The sequence below is a fragment of the Crinia signifera genome, chromosome 2, assembly GCF_055691185.1.
Source record: "Crinia signifera chromosome 2, ASM5569118v1, whole genome shotgun sequence".
NCBI classification, from domain to species: Eukaryota; Metazoa; Chordata; class Amphibia; order Anura; family Myobatrachidae; genus Crinia; species Crinia signifera.
In genome coordinates, this window is record NC_139218.1 from 57,227,738 (window position 1) to 57,254,694 (window position 26,957).

Here is a 26,957-nt window from a genome sequence, read left to right on the forward strand (position 1 = left end):
AGCACCAGGCTGAAGGAGCCGGGGCTGGTAATAAAAAATCAGGAAACCCGACAAATAGGGGTTCCCTGATTTTTTACAACCAGCCCCAGGCTCCAGGTCCGGGGCTGGTTCCCAAAATACGGGGGACAAAATGACTAGGGGTCCCCCGTATTTTAAGAACCAGCCCCAGGCACAACCAGCCAGCAGGGTAATGCCACAGCCGGGGGACACTTATGATATAAGTTCCCGCGGCCAAAGCATTAACCCTACCGACCAGTCAGCCTGGCCAGGGGCCCTGGGGGAGTGGGGACCCCCCCAATAAAGGGGTCCCCCCCCTCCAGGACTTACCTGACCAGGCTGAAGCCTGGTGCTGTCCCCGGTGACCCTGGAGCGGTGGTCACCGGGCTGATGGTATTGTGTAAAAAATAGAATAAAAACCATTGTCTTTTACTGGTGAACTATGAGTCCCAGCAAGCCTCCCCCGCAAGCTGGGACTTGGAGAACCACAAGTCCCAGCCTGCGGGGCATTAAAGGGCCCGCTGGGTCTTGTAGTTCCACAGTAAAAGAAAGAGTTAAATAAACACACTGACACACGTGAAAAATAAAAGTTTAATACATACATAACACATACATACTGATACTTACCTATCTTGAGCCCGTAGGTAGCCCTGGTCCTGATGTCCTGGTCCGTGTCGGCGTCTGTATCCAGTCGGCATCCCTGTCGGCGACGGCGTCGGCGGTCCGGAGTCCGAAGAAATCCATTTGGGAAGCTGTGGAAGGAAATCCTACTCACCTGTCCCAGCGCGACGTAGTCCAGGTAAGGTCTTTGCAAAAAAAACAAACCGACACCCGAACCAGACCGGACTGACGGAGACACACGTGTGTTTGTTTACATCGTGCGGCTCCGCCTCCCGAATGCCGCTATTGGCCGCCTTGCGGCCTAGCGGCTCCTGATTGGCCGCTAGGCCGCAAGGCGGCCAATAGCGGCATTCGGGGGCGGAGCCGCACGATGTAAACACACCGTGTGTCTCCGTCAGTCCGGTCTGGTTCGGGTGTCGGTTTGTTTTTTTTGCAAAGACCTTACCTGGACTACGTCGCGCTGGGACAGGTGAGTAGGATTTCCTTCCACAGCTTCCCAAATGGATTTCTTCGGACTCCGGACCGCCGACGCCGTCGCCGACAGGGATGCCGACTGGATACAGACGCCGACACGGACCAGGACATCAGGACCAGGGCTACCTACGGGCTCAAGATAGGTAAGTATCAGTATGTATGTGTTATGTATGTATTAAACTTTTATTTTTCACGTGTGTCAGTGTGTTTATTTAACTCTTTCTTTTACTGTGGAACTACAAGACCCAGCGGGCCCTTTAATGCCCCGCAGGCTGGGACTTGTGGTTCTCCAAGTCCCAGCTTGCGGGGGAGGCTTGCTGGGACTCATAGTTCACCAGTAAAAGACAATGGGTTTTATTCTATTTTTTTACACAATACCATCAGCCCGGTGACCACCGCTCCAGGGTCACTGGGGACAGCACCAGGCTTCAGCCTGGTCAGGTAAGTCCTGGAGGGGGGGGACCCCTTTATTGGGGGGGTCCCCACTCCCCCAGGGCCCCTGGCCAGGCTGACTGGTCGGTAGGGTTAATGCTTTGGCCGCGGGAACTTATATCATAAGTGTCCCCCGGCTGTGGCATTACCCTGCTGGCTGGTTGTGCCTGGGGCTGGTTCTTAAAATACGGGGGACCCCTAGTCATTTTGTCCCCCGTATTTTGGGAACCAGCCCCGGACCTGGAGCCTGGGGCTGGTTGTAAAAAATCAGGGAACCCCTATTTGTCGGGTTTCCTGATTTTTTATTACCAGCCCCGGCTCTTTCAGCCTGGTGCTGGTTACGGCAGTGGGGGGGACCCCACGCCGTTTTTTTTTTTTAAATTCTCCCCCCCCCCCCTATCTTTACACTGCTTAAACGGGTTTTTAAACGGGTAAGTGTGAATGTGACAAAAACAGCTTTTAAACGGTAATTTACCGTTTAAAAGCTGCAGTGGGAAAGAGTCTTATGGCTCTTACCCGTTTAAAGACCCGTTTAAAAAAAACGGGTCTTTACCCGTGTAGGCAGTGGGAAAGCAGCATCATTTTCCAGATCTGTTTAGGATGTTCCTTCGGCTGGCAGATTGCTGTTACAATGTAAATGCTGAATGTGAAACTCGTATGCAAAATATCCCCTTTGTGAACATCAGATGCAAATATAAGCCCATATACATATCCGCTTACACCAGGAAAGTAGTTTGTGTGTTTATTTCAATGTTATTTCTCTTGGTCAGTTTTTGGATATTTATTGTTTTGGATCAATCCTTGCGGAAACATTGAAAAACATGGTACTAATAAATCTTACAGGATGGCTCAGTAAAGGATGATTACACAAGCTGCAAATTATAATGGGCATTGTGCACACCACCTCCGTCACCCAATTGGCATATTCCCCACCCTTTCAGCTGACCCAGTTTCTGCAGGAATGCCTGTGATGTTGACTTCTGTCCCTGTTCTCCCCTCAGCCACATCATGGGCCAGATGCACTAAGCTTCAAAAGTGATCAAATGGAGAGTGATAAACAGCCAGCCAATCAACTCCTACTTGCCATGTCACAGGCTGTGTTTGAAAAATGTCAGGCAGGAGCTGATTGGTTGGTTGTTTAGCACTCTCCATTTTATCACTTTCAAAGCTTAGTGCATCTAGTAGTCTTGATTTGTGCTATGTACAGCAAGTCCTGCTGTAGTGGCTGCATTTGACCTGACTGAAATTGCTTTGCATGTTACATTAGATCAACATGGTCAACAGTGTCAGAAGGTTGACACAAGCATTAGGTTGACAGTCAAAATGTCGACATGAGTTTTTCATTTTTTTTTTTACGTGTACCGACAGGCGCTATTTCGTACCTTACCACTGACTTTCGAAATTCGGGACACAAAATACATGAAAAACTCATGTTGGCCTTTTGACTGTTGACCTTCTCATTGTTGACCTAATGCTTGTGTCGACCTTCGGACCCTGTTGTCCTTAGCCGTGTCGACATTTAGTAGTCGACCTTCATTGTGTGACCTCCGTGCAGGCCAGGGATCCACACAGGCGGCGGCGCAAATGACGGGACAGGCTGCGGATGAAGATGACGCAGCTCTCCAGCGTCCTCACTGCCGCCGGAGAGCTGCGTCATCATCATCCACCGGCTGTCCCGTCATTTGCGCCCGCCGCCTGCATTAATTCCCGTCGGACAGGACACGGAGGACACGGCAACCCGGGTAAGTATACCCTTTACCTTTCACACCAGCCAGGTCCCCGGGTTGAACACGGGAACAACCCTGGTACCTAGCAGGGTTGAAATTTGCCCGGGATTTTGTCCCGGGAACCTTTCACACCAGCGCTAGTACCGGGTTGTTCCCGGACTCAACCCGGGAATTTAGGCTGGTGTGTATGGGGTATAAGACTCTCAACTAGCCTCCAAACTTTCAAGCGTTCCCTGAAAACTCACCTCTTCAGGCAAGCCTATCATATTTAAGTTCCACACGCATAACCCTCTGAGGCACTTATGTATTATATAGCTTCCCTTCTGGACTTGTAACTTGGTGGGACTGCTATGCTATTACTGGTGCCTGTCCTTGTGTTTCCCTCCTATATACCTATAGATTGTAAGCTTGCAGCAGGGCCCTCCTACCTCCATGTCTGTCTGTTGTTACCCAGTTTGTTTTATCACTGTCTACTATTGTAAAGCGCAGCGGAATCTCCTGCGCTATATAAGAAACTGTAAATAAATAAATCTGTACAGAGAGCGGAATAGCTTATGGCGGTTATATGAGTGGTTAAGGAATTTGTTAAGCTGCCTGAAGAGGTGAATTTCCAGCTAATAGCTGAAGGTTTGGTTGCTACTAGAAAGTCTTGTTGTATGAGGGTGAGCGATCCACAGAGAGGGCATTCCACAGTGTGGGTGCAGCTCAAAAAAAGTCCTGTAGCTATGGATGTAAGCAGTTAGTAATGATTTTACCATTGTAAAGCCCACTTATCATGGAACGCATATTTAATTAGATTTTGGCGCCATCTTACCTCCCAGGATCGCATTGCAATATATCGGAGGGAAGTATTATTGTGCACCCACAGGGACAGGGATTCTGACAGGAGCCCATCCCTGCGATGCGCTCCGCTGACTGCCAGAGGGGGGGCTGTGCATACGAGGTCAGCCAGAAGGCATATACACAGTAGCCAGTTCCAGGGAGGGCAGATCTGGCCTTCTTGTGACTCTCCAGGTGTTGAGGAAAACTGTGTCAGGGCATGCTGGGACTTGCGGTTTCACAGCAGTTGATGAGTCACGTGATGGCCCAGCCTGCTATAGAGAGTCTTGCTCAGTGCTGACCATACGTGTCTGAAAATATTCAAGGTCCGTACAAAGAACTAACAAACTTATCATAATGTCACAGAGACATTCACTGTGACTGTACCTAATTCTTTTTTCAACTTATATAGCACAGATTAACCACTTGTATGAGAAAACTGTTTTAAGATGTAATATATATTGCCTACTTGCATTCTCTCCCATAATATCCCTCATGGGCCAGATGTGTTGCAGTGCGAGTATGGCGGTTGTGTTGCAAACCATGCCTTGTAAATGATGTACATGCACTGCCAACATCAGACTCAGTGGGATTGTGAGGTACATGCACTGCTACTGTTGAACGCAGCGTAGAGATTGTTTGCTACTGTGTATGCCTCCTGATTGTGTCCGTACAGAGTTGCAGTTGTGATTTTAGAGCCATGCACAAATAATTATATTGAAATTGTGGGCAATTCTGGGTGGTGACATGGAGGAGGCTTAGCGCACACATATGAGTGACCAGGGTGTGTAGTGAACGTGGCTGCCTGTAAAGATGCACCAATCTGTATTTCAGCTCCTACAGAGGGCGACAGTGGGCATCTCCGTCCTTGCACATTGGGATGCTCAGCTATACACTAAGGAAGGACTTTGTAGCAACATTTCCATCAAGGCTCAGACAAACGAGCGCCAATAGGTTCAGCTTTGGCCACATTTCCATCCACCTCTGTGGTAAATTTTACTTAAGGTGCTGAAAATGAAAAGAGGTGATTTTGCCCATAGCAATCTCTCAGATTCTATAATTTCTCTATTGCATCCTAGAAAATGAGACAGAATTGTATTGGTTGCTATAAGCAATATCACGTTTTGATTTTAGAAGCTTTAGTAGAGTTACCCTTCTGAATCTGCCTCCAATATACCTCATCTTATGCCGTGTACACACGGTGGAATATTGGATAATGGACAATTTTGACTAAATGATTTTGACTAAGATTTTGGCTAGATGCACTGGAGATTTTGGCTAGATGCACTGGAAGTTTTGGCTAGATGCACTGGAGATTTTGGCTAGATGCACTGGAGATTTTGGCTAGATGCACTGGAAGTTTTGGCTAGATGCACTGGAGATTTTGGCTAGATGAACTGGAGATTTTGGCTAGATGCACTGGAGATTTTGGCTAGATGCACTGGAGATTTTGTCTAAGCGATTTTGTCTAATAACAGTCTGCGATCTAATCAAAATTGCCTTGCCCGCATAGTCTGTCTATGCTTGGTGATACTTAGCGGGGCCATGCATCAAAATCACCCACAGGGGAACACTTTGTGATTTTGGATAACCTTGTAGGTGATTTTGACAAGTCAAAATAACCCGCCAAAATCGCACCAGGGATACTCCCTGTTAAACACGGGTATTTTCTTCTTGGCTCGCAAATATACTGTAAGTCAGTTTATATACCAACCACTGTCCAGATATGCACAATGTTATAGAATATTATTATTATTATTACATTTCCATAAGGAGAAGAATTGTATTTATATAGCACATTTCTTATATAGGTCACAAGCGAGGCAAGTACTGACAAACTCTCCCTTCCACACAAGACCAGCACACAGAACAATTTGCTGTGCTTAGTCACACTGCTGCCACATGCTTTGTATATAAGCAGGGTAAATATTAACACATTCATTATAATTTAATACACTAAAAGGGCATACACAGACGATTTCAGCCCCACTATTGCCTGCCAGGCAAAACCCTGCTTAGCACTATCGCTCAGAAAACAGCATTGCAGGGTGCATCGCTAATGCAGGGCGATGTGCCGAGCAATCGTGCTTCAGGCAGCTGCCTAGGGCACCAGGATCTGGGGGGCACCACCAGATCCTGTTGAATGATGTCTATGAGGAACACATCCTTCTTGTACTCAATGCAGATGGTGGCGGTGAAACTTCTAAGGCTTCCTCAGATAAGAAGTGAGGCTAAGTCTCAGATCCATCCTAGGTGCTTCACTAAAGTTCCATCTGATCTGAAGCTGTCAGGGGTTTAACACAGAATTAATCAAATGTATCTGAAGTTAATAGAGTGAAAAATTAGCCCAGGGTCAGATCAGATAACTGGGAGAGTTCGAGGGAAATCTGAAGAGATTTGTCCCTTCAGATATGTCTGCGTAGTGGATGGGGCCCTGCATATACTTGACACAGGGTTTGCAAGGAAAGAAAAGGAGGGGTGTGTGCTATTGATGCCATATGGGCTCAGTGACGTAACTATGATTTTATTGCAACAAAAATATCTGCGCCCCCTCCTCACCTCCACCTCCCGGTCCATTCCCGCCTGCCGGGACCAGCAGATCCTCTGTCTGCTGTGAGGTGGTGGCCATTTAGCAAGTGACAATTTAACAGGAGGAGCGCCGGGACTGCAGACAGGAGGATCTGCTGGTCCCGGCGGGCAGTGGTGAGGAGGGGAAGGGCAACAGTTTGGTGGCGGCCCCATTAACCCCCAGCAATAGCTTCCGCAATTGTTACGCCACTGAGTGTGCTGGTGGGAGTGGTAGTGCCCTGTGTGTGTGTTATTTTTGGGGTGAGGGTTTGTGTTTTTTTTGTGTGAAATTTTTGCAGCAGGGGGGAGTTTTTGTATTTTCTGGCTGCGCGTGTGTGTGTGTAATTTTTTCGGGTGAGGATTTGTGCTTTTTTGTGAAATTTTTGTGGCGGGGGTGTTTTTTGTATTTTCTGTGTGTGTGTGTGTGTGTGTGTGTGTGTGTGTGTGTGTGTGTGTGTGTGTGTGTGTGAATTTAAAGCTCAGGCTTTGTCAACCTGTGACTCTCCAGCTGTTGTGAATCTGCAAGCCACAGTCTTATATTTAGTATACCTTCCAACAGTAAGTGCTTGTCCGTTGGGTGAAGCCATGCCCAAAATGGGTTGTGGCTTTGTGATAAGGATGCTACTGTACATCACTTTTTATTTTGGAGGTTTTTTCTTGTTTGTAATAAATGATTTAGAACCACCCCCATTTTAAAATCCTTCGTTTGACACTGGATATGGTAATCCAGCAGGAAGCAGTGGCAAACCCATGATTTTCATAGGGGGTGGTTTCCATACATATGTATGGATATACACACACACACACACACACACACACACACACACATATATACACACACATACAACTCACTGAGGCATTCACACACATTTGGACACAGGCAGAGGGCGTTCGCATGTGGGCACCTAGCGTTTCCTGGGCATACCCACAAAAACGGTGTTTGCGCCCAGGAAAACGATGGGTGTCCCCATGCAATTGCAGGCAGGTCGATAGCTTACGGGGGCTTACGGGGGTGGGTGCATGACGTCAATGCCCGCACCCTTCTCAGAGCCGGATGCCGCAAATAATGGTCAGTCAAGACTGATTTACCGTATATTTGCGAACAGGAGAAAAATCATTAGATGTTCGGCGACCTTCAAATGACCTCTCAACATGCAAGGGGATATTTGCACGGTGGTGGGGGGCGGGCATTAGATGGCTCGCTGAATTTACATTGTCAACCAGAATCGGGCCTTTAGTTGGCCTTGTGCAATTGTGTGTGTTTGGTACTGTGATATAAGGGGATTGGGAATCACTGGCGCCTTTGTATGCGGAAAACAAGGAGGAGTTATACACGTGTGTGAGGAGCTATATATCCATGTGTATGTTTATATTTAGCAGTGAAGATGTTGTGTACCCGTATAAGAATAGATGTGTAAAAACCTGTATGAGATAGAAGAACTTGTGTTCCTCTGATTCCCTCTGCCCATGTAAAATTATGTAACTTCTAAGATGTATTAAGAAAAAAGATTATTTTATGAGAACACAGGGCATTTCGCAAAGGATTTTATGTGTCGCACACAAAGGCCTCATTTGTCCTGGGATTAATGCGACCTCTTAGTACAACGTAAGATCTGACTAGTGGAGACTTCTCAGTGCTGTTCGGTTAGAACGGTTGTCGGATTTCCCCATTGCTATTGGTTTGACTGAGACGGAATGGAAGAACAGAGCACTGAGCGTTCCGTTATGGATTTCTTGTCACTGGTCTTGTCCAGCGAAGAGTCCCGCGGGCGATCAGACAGCCAAAGCAGCACCGGCTCAACCAAGTATGTCCTGCGTCAGAGAGTGGCACAGCTGATGACCTGTATGGAAGACGTGAGCTCAGACGAGGACATACACGAGGAACTGTCCCGCTCCATTGACCATGCTTTTCTTATCTGTGGGAAAAAGATGCTTCCTAGAATCCAGGATTTCAGGTTTCTGTGCTCAGGATACTTTGTGTTTCTTGTTTATGCGTGTCTAAAATGCATATGCCTATATACATACATTCATTGTACCAGCCTGTATTTTAATAGCAACTTTAGGTATTTGTTTCGTTTGATTTCTTCTCTTTGTTGTATTATTGAATCTGTTTATTATTTAGATTGTTTATTAGATTATTGAATTCCCTTTATTTACCATAATGTTCATAAAGCCGAGTACACGCGAGGCGATATGCTCGCGGAGCGATTATCATTCCGCGATATATCGCTCACCAAGCATATCGCCCAGTGTCCTGACTTCATCCCTCTAATGCATTTGTGTAATATATATATATATATATATATATATATCCGTCCGTAAGGATGGCCTAAAAGTGTGTTTTATTGCCAAGACGCCTGGAGTGCTGCATTTCCCCCCCCCCCCTTGTCCTCTATTTCTACTATTGGAGCGGGCACCCGGCGCAGCAACACTGATACAGGGAGAGCCGGATCCCCCCCTTAAAACTATATATATATATATATATATATATATATATGCCATGTCTGATTTTATTCTCCATAGCAATGTATGGATTGCTGGTCATGATTCTAATCATTACTTTATAAATTGTAGACTGCAAGTTGTTACTTGGAATGTGGGAACCGCGGCGCCACCTAGAGATGTCAGCTCGTTATTGCTGCTCGACTCCTCAGGATCAAACATTGATATGTACATTATTGGGTAAGGGTCATACATCAAGTGCTTCTTAGAGCTGGAGTAGAAAATAAATCCGTGTTCATAACGTACCTGATGTCAGATTGTCTCACAAAGCCTCAAAATGATTAAGGTGTTCTATAGTTTTCTAATTCATGCTGATTAATTCATTTATATCATTATTCCAAAGATCAGTTACAATGGAAGAAAATCCAAAAGCCTTCATGCTATTTTATTTGTGAAGTATTTTAGTACAGGTACACCACCGATGGTCTGGCACCCTTGGTTCCAGTACTGACTCCTGCCCCCTCTCTGCATCCCCTCCATAGGCCCTCTCGCTGCTTTTTTTAATCCATCCCACAGACCCGTCTAATCCTACCTCTCACCTGAATTCTAACTTCCCCAGGCACATGATATGTCCAGAATAAAAGAGGTGCTGGACCATCATATGTAGGAAAATTGGTGTTCTACCTGTAGTTTTGATGTAAGCTTTTTTTTTATATATATATTTTATTAAAGAACTGCATCATTTTATACAGAAATCGACAAGAATCAAATTTGCAAAACAAAAGCATTTTGAATACGGCATAACAAACATATAGAAATAAGACATAATTCAAGAATTGTGTGGTTGTTTGAGCGTAGCATTTCACCGCTGCCGATGTAAGCTTTTTTTTATTATTATTATTATTATTATTTATATCAAAATTTGTTTAAAAAATAATATTTCTTTTTCTTCCACTAGGGGGCACAGGCATGAGAGGTGAGGTAGCAGAGCGTGCACCAAAGGGTTACAAAAAAAGTACCCAGCATGCTCCCTGCCTCCCTTCTCCCCTATACCCAGACCCCTGACCCTGGGTCACCAGTTTTTTCTTTGGTGCCAAGGAGAGCAGGCGCCATGAACAGCTGTTAGAACAGCCTTGGGTTACAGAGCTGCTGCGGCGGGTGCTCTTTTAGTGAGTCACCGGCAGCGCAGCTCCATCACCCGGCGGCGGCGATGGCAGCGCCGGTGACTGGACTGGGGACTTCCATCGCGGGGCCATCTATTTTAAGACTCCGGCCGACCGCGCTCTGTCCCCGGGCAGGTAAGCAGTGGTTCCCTGCATGCAGGGAGCCGCGTCTAGTGGCAGATCCCTCCCTGCCTGAGGGGGAGTGATGGACGGCCTGAGGTCCCTCCCCCACCCCTGGGGACGTGCAAGGAGCTTGCTCTCTGATCGCCCCAGGTGTCCTAGCTCCTCCTTAAATACCTAATCAGCAGCCATTCTGGCACATGCTGGGTATAGAGACAGAGGCTGCTAGGATTTCTCCCCCACACCTTGCTCCTGGAGCCTGGTTTATGGTAGTTTTTTCCTCTCCTGCTGCTGGCTGGATTGTTGAGCTCTGCTACTTTCTCCTTTCCTGCAGGAAAGTGAACTGTCACCATATGTGTATATACTTATGCATATACTTTGTCTCCTTTTCAGCTAGCTGAATTGTTGAGTGTATTTGCCCTAACCAAATTGCTTTGCTAAGCTTTGTGTGTAAGGCTGCAAGTTTATTAAGTGGCCCTGGCCTTTCCTATATAGGAACACTTGCTTCTTTTGTGTCAAGACTGTAACTGCTGTTTTTTTTTTGTTTGTTTGTTTGTTTGTTTGTTTTGATTTCACGGTCAGTATGCCTAAGGCGAAACCTGACAAGGAGGCTCCATCTCCAATTCGGCGTACCTGTAGGGTATGTGTGAACATACTCTCTCCGCAGGATGGGGAGGATATCTGTTCCAGGTGTTTGTCGCCTGAAGCAAATCCTATGTCGTTGCCTCCTCTCCAGCAGGAACCGGTCTGGGCTTCGACGCTGACACAGGTAATAACGAAGCTGGTTGACCGCTTGTCAGCACCACCTGCACCCTCTGCGCCCCTGCCCCCTATTGCAGCGGCCAGCGTCAGTATTGGGGCAGCTTCGTATGTAAAGCCCCCTTGGATACAATCCTTTGCGCAGTCTGTGCAGGGGTTGACGGCTACTCTGGCAGGCAGGCATTCCAGGAGGCAGCCTAGGCAACGGAGTCCTGCTTCTGTTTCTGCGGATGATTCCGATTCGGATTCCATCTCAGGGAATTCTGGCTCTGCGGAATCCGCAGGGGCTGACGACACCTTGTCTTCGGCAGAGGTAGAGTCACTGGTGCGGGAGGTTAAAGCAGTCCTTCAGATGGAGGATGAGGCTCCTGCCCCTAGAAGTAAGGCCCCGCTTTTTAAGCGTCTAGAAGATTCCAGCTTTCCAAGCGACTTACTACGTTTTATCCTGTTCCTCCCACGGAGAGGGCTAAGTGGGAAAATCATCCCCCGGTGGATGCTCATGTAGCGCCACTAGTTCGCACCTCAGTACTGCCGCTTTACGGATTCTTCATCTTTGAAGGACCCCTCTGATAGGAAGTTGGAGAATTCTCTCAAGACTGCTTATTCGCAGGTGGGGGCCATAACGCGTCCCATGGGTTGCCAAAGCAGTGTCCAAATGGGCGGACAAACTGGAGAAGGGTTTGTCCGACGGCACTAGTCGTAGGTCGCTGCTAGCTCAAGTTCAGAACATACAAAAGGGGAGGCTCTATATTTGGGGGAGGCTGTGCTGGATTCTGGAGTTCTGGCCTCTAAGATCCTGGCGCGCAGATAACAATTCTAAAGGCCCATACACACTTGTAGACTTTCATTTCAAAAGACTTTGCCAAAATCTCTGATAGATTTATCTTTCACCAAAGTAGTGCGTACACACTGAACTATTTTCCCCAAAGAGCAAAAGATTTTCAGGGGGCAAAAGACTTTGCTGAAAATCTTTCATATAAAAGGCTATTTACATAATGGGCGGGGTTAGAATTCCAAGGGTGGGAGCAGGGGCCATTTTATTCAGTGCATGTCTGCTCTTGGGGCCTGATTCAGAACTGATCGCTGGGCTGTGTATATTCGGAGCCCAGCGATCAGGTAAAATCCTGAAACGCCATTGGAAGCGCATTAAAAAGTACTGTATTTTCAAGAGCCTGGAGTGACTTTATTTCTTCCATACAGATGGAGCCCGGCTCCCTCTTGCTGGCGAATCGCCAGAACGTCACCACTGGCGATCCGCCAGCAGCCCGGCTCTCCATCTGACTGAGACGTGCACGCGCGTCTCAGTTTCCGGGGCGGCAGGGCGACGGGAACCCTGTCCGTCTCCGCTTCAGGGAGACGGACAGGGTTTAGGGGGGGGGGGGGTGCAGGGAGGTGGTGAGGACCCCGGGTTGACTGCCGACAAGCCAGCGGGGACCCGGCGGAGGAAGCGCCGTCGGAAGGGGACGCGCGCGCATCTCGTGCGCGCACGTCCCCTTTCGCAGATACAGATGGCGGGTGGCGGGGGATGGCGTCGCCATCGCCATCCCCTGCAAAGAAGAGACCCGCTCCATCTGTAATTTTGTGTGTGTGTGTGTGTGTATATATATATATATATATATATATATATATATATATATATGTATATATATATATATATATTCATATATAAATATTCATTGGTGGGTAGTGGAGCCATTAATATATACATTGCTGGCATGTGCCAGCAATGTATATATTATTACTGGCCAATACATAAATATTCATTGGTGGGTAGTGGTGCCAGTAATATATACATTGCTGGCATGTGCCAGCAATGTATATATTATTACTGGCCAATACATAAATATTCATTGGTGGGTAGTGGTGCCAGTAATATATACATTGCTGGCATGTGCCAGCAATGTATATATTATTACTGTCCAATACATAAATTTTCATTGGTGGGTAGTGGAGCCATTAATATATACATTGCTGGCATGTGCCAGCAATATATATATATATTATACTGGCCAATACATAAATATTCATTGGTGGGTAGTGGTGCCAGTAATATATACATTGCTGGCATGTGCCAGCAATGTATATATTACTGGCTAATAACATTGGTGGCCAGTGTGCAGTATGCTGTGCTCCGTGTGGAGCAAGTCGGAGGGAGCAGGGTGGATAGAAGCCGGGAGGGGCGGGGCGTCAGCTGACAGCCTGTGCTGTGGCCGGGCGGGAGCAGCTGCAGCCTGGAGAACTATGGAGCCGGGCAGACGAGCGGGGCGGTCCTTCAGCGGCGGTGAGTATGATCTGCAGCCGGCGGGGGAGCAGGGGGAGGGAGCGGGGCAGTCAGCCGGGCTGAAAGTGTATCATCTTTCAGTCCGCGCTGCGTACACACCTGGCGATGATGGCTGAAAAACCAGCCATCATCGCTAGATGTGCTGGTAAAACCAGCAGACTGCCCACCTCGTTGGCGATGATGCGGGAGCGCGCATCATCGCCAGTCGGGGGGGCATACACACCAGGCGACTTTCAGGTGAAAATCGTTTAAAACGGCAGTTTTGACCGATTTTCAGCTGAAAGTCGTCTAGTGTGTATGGGCCTTAAGAAAGCGTTTGAGGCTCTCCCTTTTCATGGAGATACTCTCTTTGGTCCCGAGTTGGACAAAATTGTGACTACTCTGGCGGCATCTAAGTCTGCGTTCTTGCCCTCTGCAGCACCCCCGCGACAGAAGACCTCGTTTCGGTCCTTTCGGCCCCAGGGCAAAGCCAGAGGTCAGCCTACCGCTGAATTTCCCTCGGCCACTAAGGCAACCAAGCCTCGCACCAAGCAGCCCTGGGCTACCAGACGTCCAGCTGCTAAGCAGAATGACAAGCCTGCAGCCTGACTGGGCGAGCCCCCACCTGGGGGTCCTTTGCGCCGGGGTGGTGGGACACCACGACGGATGCTTGGATCAGGGAGGTAGTCTCCAGGGGCTATGCCCTGATGTTCCGGTTCCCCCCTCCTCAGCGTTTTTTTTTCCGTACAGGTCTCCCAAAGGATCCAGTGAAACAACAAGCGCTACAGCTTTCTATCCTCTCTCTTTTGGACTCAAATGTCATTGTTCCATTTCCTCAGGATCAGAGGTGTCAGGGGTTCTACACCACCCTATTCCTGATCGACAAGCCGGATGGTTCTCACTGCCCTATCCTAAATCTGAAATCGCTCATTGTGTTTCAACGAGTGCCGACATTTCGGATGGAGTCTCTTCATTCAATCAAGACAGGAGATTTAAGTCGTCAGGACATCAACGCAGGGGAATGGGAGCTTCATCCAGATGTGTTCGAGTGGCTGACGTCCCTATGGGGGGGGGGGGGGGTGCCGGACATAGATCTGTTGGCGTCCAGACACAATTTCAAAGTTCCCCGGTACGGCTCACGGACAAGGGACCCCGGAGTTTTTCTAGTGGTCGCTCTCACGGCGTCTTGGCCGTTCCATCTCGTTTATGCATTCCACCCGTTTTAGCTTCTACTTCGCCTTCTGCGGAAGTTCAAAAAGGAGGGAGGAATGATGTTCCTAGGGGCCCCAGCTTGGCCCCGTCAAGGTTGGTACGCAGATCTAAGGAACCGGTCAGTGGCGCCTCCTCTGAGACTGCCTCTATGTCCAGATCTCATTTCTCAGTGTCCGTTCCTACACCCGGACCTGAGCCGTCTGGCTTTGACGGGCTGGCTGTTGAAATATCCCTCTTGAGGTATAAGGGTTTCTCGCCAGAGGTCAACCATACTATGTTGCGTGCTAGGAAGCCTTCTTCAGCACAAATTTATTATAGAGTCTGGAAGACTTATTTCTCTTGGTGTTCGTCTAGAGGTTTCCGACCTAGACTCTTTTGAATTTCTCGCCTGTTGGCGTTTCTTCAGGCGGGCCTTGATCTAGGTTTGCGCCTGTCATCGTTAAAGGTACAGGTGTCAGCCTTGTCAATCCTGTTTCAGAGGAAGTTGGCTCTCATTCATTTTTTCCAGGGGGTTCTTCCTATCCAGCCTCCAGTGATCCCACCGGTAGCTCCGTGGGATCTCTCTTTGGTTCTCAGGGGCTTCAATCACCTCCTTTTTGAGCCTCTGGAGGAGGTGGATCTGAAGTGGCTCTCCTGGAAGGTGGCCTTCCCCTTGGCTATTTCTTCTGCACGAAGGTTATCCGACCTAAGTGCTTTATCATGGAGACCGCCTTTTCTGGTATTCCACCCTGACAGGGCGGTTCTTTGTACCAAACTGGATTTTCTTCCAAAGGCGGTGTCTAAATTTCACCTTAACCAGGAAATTGTAGTGCCTTCTTTTCCAGGGTCTTCAGAAGCTGAGGCTTCTCTTGATGTAGTCCGTGCATTGCAAATTTATCTTCGCAGGACTAAGGCAACTTGTAAATCGGATTCGCTGTTTGTTCTTTATGAGGCCAATAAGCGGGGCTGGCCCGCTTCCAAACAGTCCTTGGCGAGATGGCTTAGATCTGTGGTTCGTCAAGCGTATCTTTCTGCGCAGATTACTCCCCCGGAGGGAGTTACTGTACATTCTACCAGGTCTGTGGGTACATCCTGGGCCGCTAGTCGAGGTGCCTTGGTGGACCAGCTCTGTAAGGCGACTACTTGGTCCTCCTCCCAGACCTTTATCAAGTTTTATGCTTTTGATACCTTTGCATCGGCTGATGCACAGTTTGGTAGATATGTTCTTTCCGCAGTCCAGGAGCGTCCCCCACCGGTGAGGGGACAGCTTTTGGACGTCCCAGCATGAATTCCTGAGCCCCCTAGTGGACGAAAAAGAAAATAGGATTTATGGTCTTACCTTGATAAATCCCTTTCTTTGAGTCCAAAGGGGGCACAGGAGGACCCTCCCAGACGCACCTGGTAGCGGGGCTTCCTATGTAGGGAAGTTCCATGGCTCTAGGGCCTGTATGCTATATGTGTGTGTGTGTGTGTGCTCTTCCTTCTTCTCTGGCTCTGCTCCTACCTTGGGCTTGCTAACGAAACTGGTGACCAAGGGTCAGGGGGCTGGGTATAGGGGAGAAGGGAGGCAGGGAGCATGCTGGGTACTTTTTTTGTAACCCTTTGGTGCACGCTCTGCTACCTCACCTCTCATACCCAGCGTGAATTCCCCGTGAATTCCTATGCCCCCTATGGACTCAAAGAAAGGGATTTATCAAGGTAAGACCATAAATCCTATTATTGGTTTTTTTTTGTCCAGCATGTAAAGTTCTCCCATAATACTGCGCAGGTACATTATGTGTTAGACATAATCCCCTGGAATGAACTATAGGCAGGCAAATGTGTATTTTTGCGTATTGTACAAGGAGGGTAATTCAGACCCGAATTCGCTCCCCTGGCCAATTTTTGGTTGTTGTGCATGCACGATTATGAGCATATGCAAGACCCCAGAGTGAACTCCTTCGGCAACTATCACAGTCACCAGAGCGGGCAGGGCCTGGATGCAGGGGATTGCAGAGTATTTCATGGGCATGACTACAAAACCGGTGGGCGCCAGTGGCGTAATAATAGCTCCGCAGACCCCTGCGGCGGCCTGGAGGCGCTGAGTAAGTGTGGGCGCCGGGGGTCTGTGGGGGCTATTGTTATGCTGCCACCTGCCAGGACCTGCCTTATCCTGCCGCTGCTTCTGTGGCCGGGAGTTGGAACACGCAGATCTACTTGTCTGTGTCCCGGCACTCCTCCTGGCTCCTTATGAAAAATGTCCCTCACAAAATTGTCACCCCCTTATAGCAGACAATTTTTGAAGATGCTAGAGGAGGTGGCGGCCTCCAACAGCATCCTTAAGAATGGTCTGCTGTAAGGGGGCAGCCATTTTGTGAGGGATGTTTTTTCATAAGGAGTCAGGAGGAGTGCCGGGACGCAGACAAGCAGATCTGCAGGTCTCGGCCACAAATGCGGAGGGGAGTAAGCCACGGATGAGAAGGGGAGGCTTTACTGGCCTACTGGTGCCCTACTGGAGGGAGGGGGCGCCAACATTTTCCAGCGGGAGGGGGGGTGTGTGCAAAATTTGTTGTTAAGCCACTGGTGGACGCGCTCATAAAAATGCAGCAGCGCCCACCCTAAATTCGCCGATCTGCGGCTAGAATTAAAGTCAGTCTTGGCTGACTTTTATTAGAGAACGCAAGAAAAATCATTCGATGGCGAGTGACCATCCGATGATTTTTACCTGTTCGGCAGCAGGATGTGTATGCGAACGCATCTGCTGGCATGCTAGGGAACAGATTCGGCCTGCGCGGGGAGGGCAGACCTTCAGTGGGGCAGTGTTTACGTACTCACTAGGCTGCAAATAGACGCAGTCCTGCAAATGGGCCTGAATCGGCCCAATATTTACAATATTAAAGTAAAGGTGTTTTTTTTAATGTTTTTAGGTTGCAGGAAGTGAATTCCAAGATAATCAACTTTCTCTCCGATTTGGCCTTTGATGACCCATGGAGCCTGTTTCTTATGGACATTTTGGCTCCTCATGGCTATATAAAGGTAGTTCTACTTTTCTTTATTTCTTGTGATGGTGGAAACAATTAAAAGTACTTTTGTGGTATTATAACAAACACCTCTATGGCTGGACATGCAGAATGCTTACACAACAGCATAACAAGGGAGGTTATATACACGCCTTTACGGAGTAACCAAAAATCGAAAGCAAAGGCCTGTGTCATTAATTAGCATAAACAAGCTCATCTGTCCAGGAAATGTCACTGTCATTTTAATAAATGTTTTACAGGCCATGTACATGTAAATAGAAGAGTGTGCTTGCGTTTGCCCATTAAAGGGGGGTATCCTATTAGCAGCGGTGCTTCATGTCTATTAATAGGTTCACCATGGGCTATACTATTAGCCCTGATTCAATCATCCCTTAGCTTCGATAACTCCTGTTATCGGGTAATATGCTTCACGTAGCTGAGGCACGCAAAGCATGATCCCCGATAAGCAGCCACTGGGACCATTTTAAGCTAATAAATAAGGCCGCTAATTGGATACCGCAATAATGACCATCGGTCTTTAATTGCGATATCCGGACGTTTTTATTGTTCGAAATGGCATTAGGGTTAATTGGATATTGCCCTAAGATGTGGAACGTTCTAGAATGTCCATATCTAATTTATACTAATGGTGGGCTTGGATATCGGATAGGCTGTGCTTGCAGCTAAAGATTAACCTTATATGTACAAAGAAGAGTATATGGTAATTATTGAAACGATGGAGACTGTGTAGGAGAACTCCAGTCTAATACCCCTTTCACACCAGAAAATGCAGGGATTTACCCGGGAATACGGTCCCCGGATCATGCAGGTTGGCCCCTTTCACACCAGCCTAGTCCCTGCATTTTCTGGTGTGTGGGGGCACTCAGCAGCTCCGTGTCCCCAGGTCCCTCCAGCAATGGGCAGCAGCGGCGGATGGGGGTACTCACCAGTCAGCTCTGCATCCCCAGGTCCCTCCAGCGACGTGCAGCAGCGGCGGGCAGGGGGGAGGGCTCATCCGGCAGCTCCGTGTCCCCAGGTCCCTCCAGTGACGGGCAGCAGCAACCGGGGGGGGGGGTCAACAGCAGAAACATGTCACAGGACCATAAGAGCAAGCGGAGAAGACGGGAAGGGGCAGGCCAGCCGGCGGACACCCCCAGCAGCAGGAGCAGCAGCAAGTTCATGTCCAGGACGGGGAATCCGGGTAAGTACCTTTCACACCGACCTGTATCCCGGGCTGGTCCTGCTAGCTAGGGGCCAGAGAACCTTTCACACCAGCGCTAGTCGCGGGTAGTTCCCGGACCCAACCTGGGAATTTAGGCTGTTGTGAAAGGGTATAAGTAAATGAGTGAGGGGGTCAAGTCTGAGACAGCCGGGCAGCAATCTCTACTAGCCTCACAAGAAACTCCAGAGGCACCAGCAAACCCCTGCTCCAAGGCCCCTAGAATTATGGGGCACTAGGGCAGCTGCCCAGTAAGCCCATGCATAAGATGGCCCTGTACTGTGTGATCACATTGTTACTGCACACTGAGGGGGTAAGATATGAGTTCTGATGAAGATTGGATGTTGCCCATAGCAAATCAGTCAGTTTCTACTTATTTATTTAGCACCTTGTAGAAGATAATAGATATAATCTGGTTGGTTGCTATGGGCAACATCTCTTGTTCAATAGAACTCCCATCTTAGTAAATTACCCCTGTGTTTCCTTGTTTCTGATGTGTGTGAAACCCGCAGAGGAGATGACTATGGAAACGATCGCATGCCTGGTACTTTGCAAACTGGTAAAAAATAAGAGCAGTTCCACATTTGTAAACCCTTCGTATTATAAATGACCTACACACTGTCTGTCTCTGTCTTAATTGTATCGTCTCTCAGCTTTCATCAATCCGAATGCAAGGACTCCTCCTATTAACTTTTGTAAAGCACAAGCACATTCCCTTTGTACAAGACATTCGTACCAACTACATCCGCACGGGACTCTACGGTTACTGGGTAAGTGCTTCATTGAAACAGACCTGTACTCTAGCACCTTTTGATATTTGGGAAGCATTATGTGCAGTGTGTGTGTGAAAGCAGTCAGTCCCGTTTTGCTGGAAACGGCCGTGGATTGTCGAGATTACAGCCAGATCTCAACAATCCACATCTCTTTTCGCGACCACACCCCCTTTGTGCCAATTGTCAGATGGGACATTGAATCCCGCCTGCTGATAAGCTGAGCGGAACGAAAAGGGGACAGGGTCACGACTGTTGAGACGTACCAACAGTCGGGACCCGGGATTGAATAACCCCCTAAATATATTTATATGACTTGTTATAGCTGCTGTTCTGTGCTGTAAAATTCTGTGGTTGATTCTGGTTCTGCATATGTGTCACAGGGCAACAAAGGAGGCGTGGCACTGCGCATGTCTGTTTATGGACACATGCTGTGCTTCATGAACTGCCACTTGCCGGCACACATGGAGAACACCGACCAGAGGCTGGATGACTTTGAGAGAATGCTGGAGGCTCAGCAGTTTGATGGCGAAAGTATGGACAACATTTTGGACCATGAGTAAGTGTAGCAATAATGTAGACTGGCAGGAAAAATGGCTGCTGCTGTCTGTGTATGTATGTGCCATCTAAAAGCATGGGCAATATTGGGCCTACTTTTCTGCTATGCATATTCTTTAATTGCTATTTTTGCTTGTTTATGCAGACAGTATAGGAAAATGTTCCCTTATGTACAGTCTGAGACTGATATGTGCATCGCTACAAATCCTCACCCTAAAGTACATCTGACTAAACACACTGTGACCAGTCCACAAATGTATCTGTTCCCCTCATTTGTATATTATTGCACTTGTGACATTAACGGAACATTGGTGTTGTCTGTGGTTTCATTTAAATTTGTTTAGTTGGAATACAATGTATCTATTAAAACTAGTAGTCAAATTATCTCATATGTGATGTGCAAATGGCCGAAGAGACAATGAGCTCTGCAAACCCTGAAATGTGAGGGCCAGGCTAATCCAGAGATAATCATGCAGTATAATAGTATATGCAAATAATAAGCAATTTTTGCTTGTGGGGTAGATTAATAGATCAGCAATGCCTAGGTCAAAAGCCAACAGAGCGACACCATTGGTGGACAGACCTTAGATTGACAGATGAAAGACGGATTCAGCCCTGTATGGGTGAAGCCTGAGGGGGAACCCCATTATTGGGATTGGGCAGCGTGTGATAATGCTTTGCCGGGGGACCTTAAATACAGGGGGGGAATGACCAAACACTTTGTTCCTTCGTATTTGTGTAACCAGGACTGGCTCAAAGAGGTTATGCTCTGGGGGCGGCTCCCTTTTCTTTTCTTTTTTTACCACACAATCTCTTTGCTAAAAAAAAATAAAAAAGGACATTTTCTTTACTAAAAATGTGATTTCTGGCTTGTTCTAAAAAATCACACCCTATTACAAATCCGCCCCATATGTCTTACTTATAATATAATATTAGACTTTTACAATATCATTTACGAAATGAAACCCATACAAACAGGGCCGGCAATAGAAATCTTGGGGCCCTGTACACTGATATCTCTGGGCCCCCCCCCCCCCAAATACACACCCAGATTTTAATAACATTGAATGTGTTTTTAGTATTAGAAAAAAATTATAATTTATATTCAATATTCAACATAATAGGGCAGATGGGAGAGCGCAGCATTGGTTCTTCCTATGGTTAGCTGTGTTGTGTGATGTCACTGGTAGCCGGACAGGTGACCAGACTGAGGGGGGTTACTGGATTGGGGTCCATGTAAGTTCCCTTCCAGGAAGCCAGGTGGGCAGGCAGCACCTTTATAAACTGTTGCTAGGGCTGCACTGCCGCAGCCATGCTTACATCCCCCGAGCCCCTCAGAGCCTTGGGCCCCCTCATACGCTTGGGGCCCGGTACGAGTTTCCCCTTTGACCCCCCCTGTCGCCTGCCCTGCATACAAATGCAATCACTTAGTGAATATACCCCCAAGTCTATTTGCTACATCTGAGGAATACTGGATACATGGGTAATGGATAAAATCATCATCAGCCAATTTCTCACCTGAAACATGTACATTAAATGTAATAATTTAGTTGTTTTTACACATTTAATGATCCTCTTATTAAGCATTTTTCATCTGTTTTTAGCTGAGATTCTGTTTGAACATATTCTTTGTGATTACATTCTGGTCTTCTCTTCTGCCAGTCTCGTGTTCTGGTTTGGAGACCTAAACTTTCGGATTTCAGACTTTGGGATACACTTTATAAGAGAGGTGGTAAATAGCAACAGGTATAATCTGCTGTGGGAAAAGGACCAGGTAAGTCTGTTCAGCATTCAGTCCTGTGACCTCCGGCCCACTGCGCATGCATTGATTGATTTACATTAGAATGTTCCGAGCTGTCTACATGTATTAGTGACCATGCAGTCTTTGTTCTGAGGTAAATATGGAGGAAAACGTGCCGCATACCACGTCTTCTTCCATGTTACCACCCTTTCCGTTGATTTACACACCGGTGTTCAGACACATTGCTTGTACCTCAGTTTTACTTAAAATACATTTTTCTAAATAGGTTAGTATGTGTAAAACCATTTAATATGAATAATGATTTCCAAACCTAAATTGTACTGGGCCAACCCCATGTACTATGGACCAGCAGCATTTTCTCTATGTAATCATTGTACGTGTTCATTTTAAATACTATGAGGAACAGTTCTGAAAACATACAAAGATATTGGTAAAAATACAAGCAGATTTACATAGCAAGTGATCACATTCTAATTGTTATTTTTCTAATAAAGTTTAGAAAACGGAAGTAATGATGTGGTTGCTATGGATTATACCACCTTTCCGGCACCTGTAGGGGTGATCCTAAATGACATGCAAAGTAGGGGCTGCTGTATCTGTTTGCGGGGTCCTGTGCAGTTGCATTGTCAAAGCCCAGCTCACACCCCAAAGTGCATTATTTCACAGAATGACAGATCCGGGGCCAGATGCACTAAGATTCAAAAGAAATAAAATGGTGAGTGATAAACAACCAACCAATCAGCTCCTACCTGCCATGTCACAGGCTGTGTTTGAATATTGACAGACAGGAGCTGATTGGCTGGCTTTTTATCACTCTCCATTTTATCACTTTTTAAGCTTAGTGCATCTGGCCCACAGTCAGGTTCCGTCCAGTTCAGAACAGGGTGTTGTCCTGTTTGTGTCCCATGACATTCCTTAGGTCAGTCTCCATATGTATAAGGTGATTTCTATTTTTCTTGTGACTTTTTAGTTAAATATGGCCAAGAAGAAAGAACGGTTTCTCCAAGGATTTTTGGAAGGGCCCCTGAAGTTTAAACCTACTTACAAGTTTGACCTGAACTCAGATGTTTATGATACAAGGTAAAATTATACACTACTGTACAGCTATATACACTACACTGCCAAATATATGTGGACACCCTTTCTAATTAGGCCATGCACTTTCCAAGCAAACATTGGCGGTAGTAACTTGGGCATGGTCATGGAATGCCACCTTTACCACCAGTAAGTTTGTACTATTTTTGCTAGAGGTGCCCTGGCCAACTGTAAGTGATTTCATTGAAAAGTGGAAACATCTGGTAGCACCAGCAGCCACAAAGCTGTAGGCCACACAGAAAACCTGTGCTGAAGATCTTAAGGTGGAAATGTGCTTGGTATTGGTTGCAGCTGGAGCTACTGCATTCTAAAGTGTCTTGGGAAACAATGGCAGCACATCTACTTGAGTCTCCATTTACGAGCAACCACACACATACCGGAGATCACCATAAGCTATGCCAAACATCTGGCATCATGCAGGTTTGGGATGAATCGGAAAGGCGACTGCGAGCCTTATCACCGAATATCCGTGCCCAACCTCACTAATACTTTTGTATGCAAACCCCAGCAGCCATGTTCCAGAATCTAGTGGAAAGCCTTCACAGAGGAGTGGATGCCATTACAGCCACAGAGGCAGGGCAGGCGACAGGGGGGTCAAAGGGGACACTTGTACCGGGCCCCAAGATTGTGAGGGGCCCCAAGGCTCTGAGGCGCTCAGGGGATGTAAACATGGCTAGTTTATAAATGTGCTGCCTGCCCACCTGGCTTCCTGGAAGGAAACTTACATGTATCCCAATCCAGTAACCCCCCCTCAGTCTGGTCACCTATCCGGCTACCAGTGACATCACACAACACAGCTAACCATAGGACGAACCAATGCTGCGCTCTCCCATCTGCCCTGCCCAATTATATTGCATAGTGAATATTAATTATCATTTTTTTTTACTAATCATAAAAACACATTCAATGTTATTAAAATCTGGGTGTGTCGTTGGGGGGGCCCCAGAGATATCAGTGTACCGGGCCCCAAGATTTCTGTTGCCGGCCCTGCACAGAGGGGGAAACACCACCATATTAATGCCCGTGGAACTAAATATTCACAAAGCATGTATGGGTGTGGTGTTCAGGTGTCCACATACTTTTTGCCATGTAGTGTATATGTGTTATGTGTAGAGTTATGAGAAAAAATAAATATATATATATATATATATATATGTTATATATACAGTGCCTTGATAGAGTATTCACCCCCTTGGCTTTTTACCATTGTTGTTACATTAGAAACTGTAATTTAAAAGTTTTTTTTTTTTTTTTATCTGAATTTCGAGTGCTGGATCTGCACAAAATAGTCTAAGTTGGTGAAGTAAAATGAGAAAAAAAGTATATAAAATCATTTTTATAAATTAAAAACTGTAAATTGGCATGTGCGTAATAAACAGACCTTTTTCTGAAAAGCCCCAGAAGCTGCAATAACACTAAGCAAGAGGCATCACGCCATGAAGACCAAGGAACTCTCCAAACAAGTCAGGGACAAAGTTGTTGAGAAGTACAAGTTATGGTTCGGTTATAGAAAAAGGGGGGGGGAGATAGCAGCGCTCTAGGGATATTGCCCAAGATTTTGATCTATAAATAAAATTAGATGATCTTTACAAATATTTAATGATAGTAGCACTCAATATAAATACATATCTTAAAACTTAATTTATAAAATAAAAATGGTAAAAAAAACAATGCCTATACCCTATATCCGGTAGGGCTGACCCTCTCCTTCAGTTTTTTTCTCCCTGAAGGAGAGGGACTGCCCTACAGGATTGAACTAATTTGCCACCCTATTTCAATCTGGGAGGCCATCTCACCTCCGGTGCACCAGCTAAACCTTCTCCTTCTATAAAAAGACCCACCATTCTTCAAAAATATTTTGCCAGTGAAACCGGTTATTTATGCCAACCTTGGGCCGGTCACTTTGGACTTATGGACGGTGTCTTTAGAAGCAACCAAGCTTGACCACGAGTGGTAACTATAAAACATCCTATCTACAAAGTTTGGGCCTAATAGGAACGGACTCTCCCTCTATTTTGTCGACTTAATTGTGGGTATAGGCATTGTTTTTTACCATTTTTATTTTATATATTAAGTATTAAGATATGTATTAATATTGTGTGCTACTATCATTAACCCCTTCCCGACATTTGACGTACATTTACGTCATGGTCGGGATGTACTTCCCGACACATGGCATAAATGTACGTCATGACTTTAAACTGTCACCGCGTCTAGGGACGCGGTGACAGAGGGACGATGTCTGCTGTCCCTGACAGCAGACATGTCCCAGCATGCCCAGGGGGGGCGGCGATGCCTCCCCCCGTCCGCGATCGCTGCGATTGGCTGTTCAATGTGAACAACCAATCGCAGCGTTTTCCTGTGTTATCGGCGAATCAGACGCGAATCTGACGCTCGGGAACACAGGGATCAATCACCGCCGGGTGTGAGGGGGCGTGAGGGGGTCACCGGTGATGACCACACCTCACCCCACCTGCCCCCAAGGCTGTGATTGGTCCGTCGGACCGACGGACCAATCACAGCCATGGCGCGTGATTTAAACTAACGGTGACTGCGCTGCAGACGCAATTCCGGTCTAGAATTGCGTGCAGAGCGGTCACCGACCAATCTGTCATGATATACATACCTGATCCTTGCCTGATACTTACCTGATCACCGCTGGTAGCGTGCTGCCAGCAGCTGGATGCTTCCTGGATCTTGTCACTTCCTGTGTGCTGCTGCTGCAGTGTCATAGAGTGACAGATAGTGACAGATAGTGACAGATAGTGACAGATAGTGACAGATAGTGACAGAGAGTGCTATATTTTGTGTCTGCTGCCCCCCCCCCCTTTTGTGCTGATCAGTATATCTGTGCTGATCAGCAACTTTTTGGGGGTGCAGGGTTTTTTTTTTTTATATATATATATACCTGTCAGTTGCACCAAAGGTTGTGCTGCCTGTGCAACTGACTGCTGCCCCCCCTGCTGCCCCCCCTTTTGTGCTGATCAGTATAAATTAACTGATCAGCAACTTTTTGGGGGTGCACCCACCATTCATTCCACCAGAATCTGAGCTGCAAAATCCAAAAATCACTCCTTCCCTTCTGAGTCCTGCCATGCACCCAACTGGTATTTTTTGGTCACATATGAGGCATTGCCATACTCGGGAGAAATTGGGGCACAGATTTTGGGGTGCTTTTTCTCCTTCATACCTTGTGAAAATGAAAAATTTTGAGCCAGAACTGCATTTTTGTGTAAAAATTTAAATTTTTCATTTGCACAGCCCAGTTGTATCAAAATTGGTGAAACCCCTGGGGGTTTGAAATGTACACTATACCCCTAGTTGAATTCCCTGAGGGGTGTAGTTTGAAAAATGGGGTCACTTGTGGGGGGGTTCCACTGTATTGGTGCTTCGGGGGTCTTGCTAATGTGACATAGCACCCACCAACATTCCACCAGAATCTGTGCTGCAAACCCCAAATATCACTCCTTCCCTTCTGAGTCCTGCCATTTTTTGGTCACACATGAGGCATTGCCGTACTCGGGAGAAATTGGGGCACAGATTTTGGGGTGCTTTTTCTCCTTCATACCTTGTGAAAATGAAAAATTTTGAGCCAGAACTGCATTTTTGTGTAAAAAATTTAATTTTTCATTTGCACAGCCCAGTTGTATCAAAATTGGTGAAACCCCTGGGGGTTTGAAATGTACACTATACCCCTAGTTGAATTCCCTGAGGGGTGTAGTTTGCAAAATGGGGTCACTTGTGGGGGGGTTCCACTGTATTGGTGCTTCGGGGGTCTTGCTAATGCGACATAGCACCCACCAACATTCCACCAGAATCTGAGCTGCAAAATCCAAAAATCACTCCTTCCCTTCTGAGTCCTGCCATGCACCCAAATGGTATTTTTTGGTCACATGTGAGGCATTGCCGTACTCGGGAGAAATTGGGGCACAGATTTTGGGGTGCTTTGTCTCCTTCATTCCTTGTGAAAATGAAAAATTT

General features: G+C 46.9%; 1 protein-coding gene across 2 annotated transcripts in view; it reads left to right on the forward strand.

The window, feature by feature from the left end:
• Positions 1 to 26,957, forward strand: part of INPP5K (inositol polyphosphate-5-phosphatase K) — a 69,095-nt gene that overhangs the window by 11,921 nt on the left and 30,217 nt on the right. For both annotated transcript variants that reach the window (XM_083172174.1, XM_083172175.1), the window contains exons 3-8: positions 9,213 to 9,320; positions 17,480 to 17,588; positions 19,445 to 19,561; positions 19,945 to 20,120; positions 21,782 to 21,893; positions 22,852 to 22,961. In XM_083172174.1, coding sequence (XP_083028300.1) covers positions 9,213 to 9,320; positions 17,480 to 17,588; positions 19,445 to 19,561; positions 19,945 to 20,120; positions 21,782 to 21,893; positions 22,852 to 22,961 — 732 coding nt within the window. The remainder of the gene's footprint in view (positions 1 to 9,212; positions 9,321 to 17,479; positions 17,589 to 19,444; positions 19,562 to 19,944; positions 20,121 to 21,781; positions 21,894 to 22,851; positions 22,962 to 26,957) is intronic.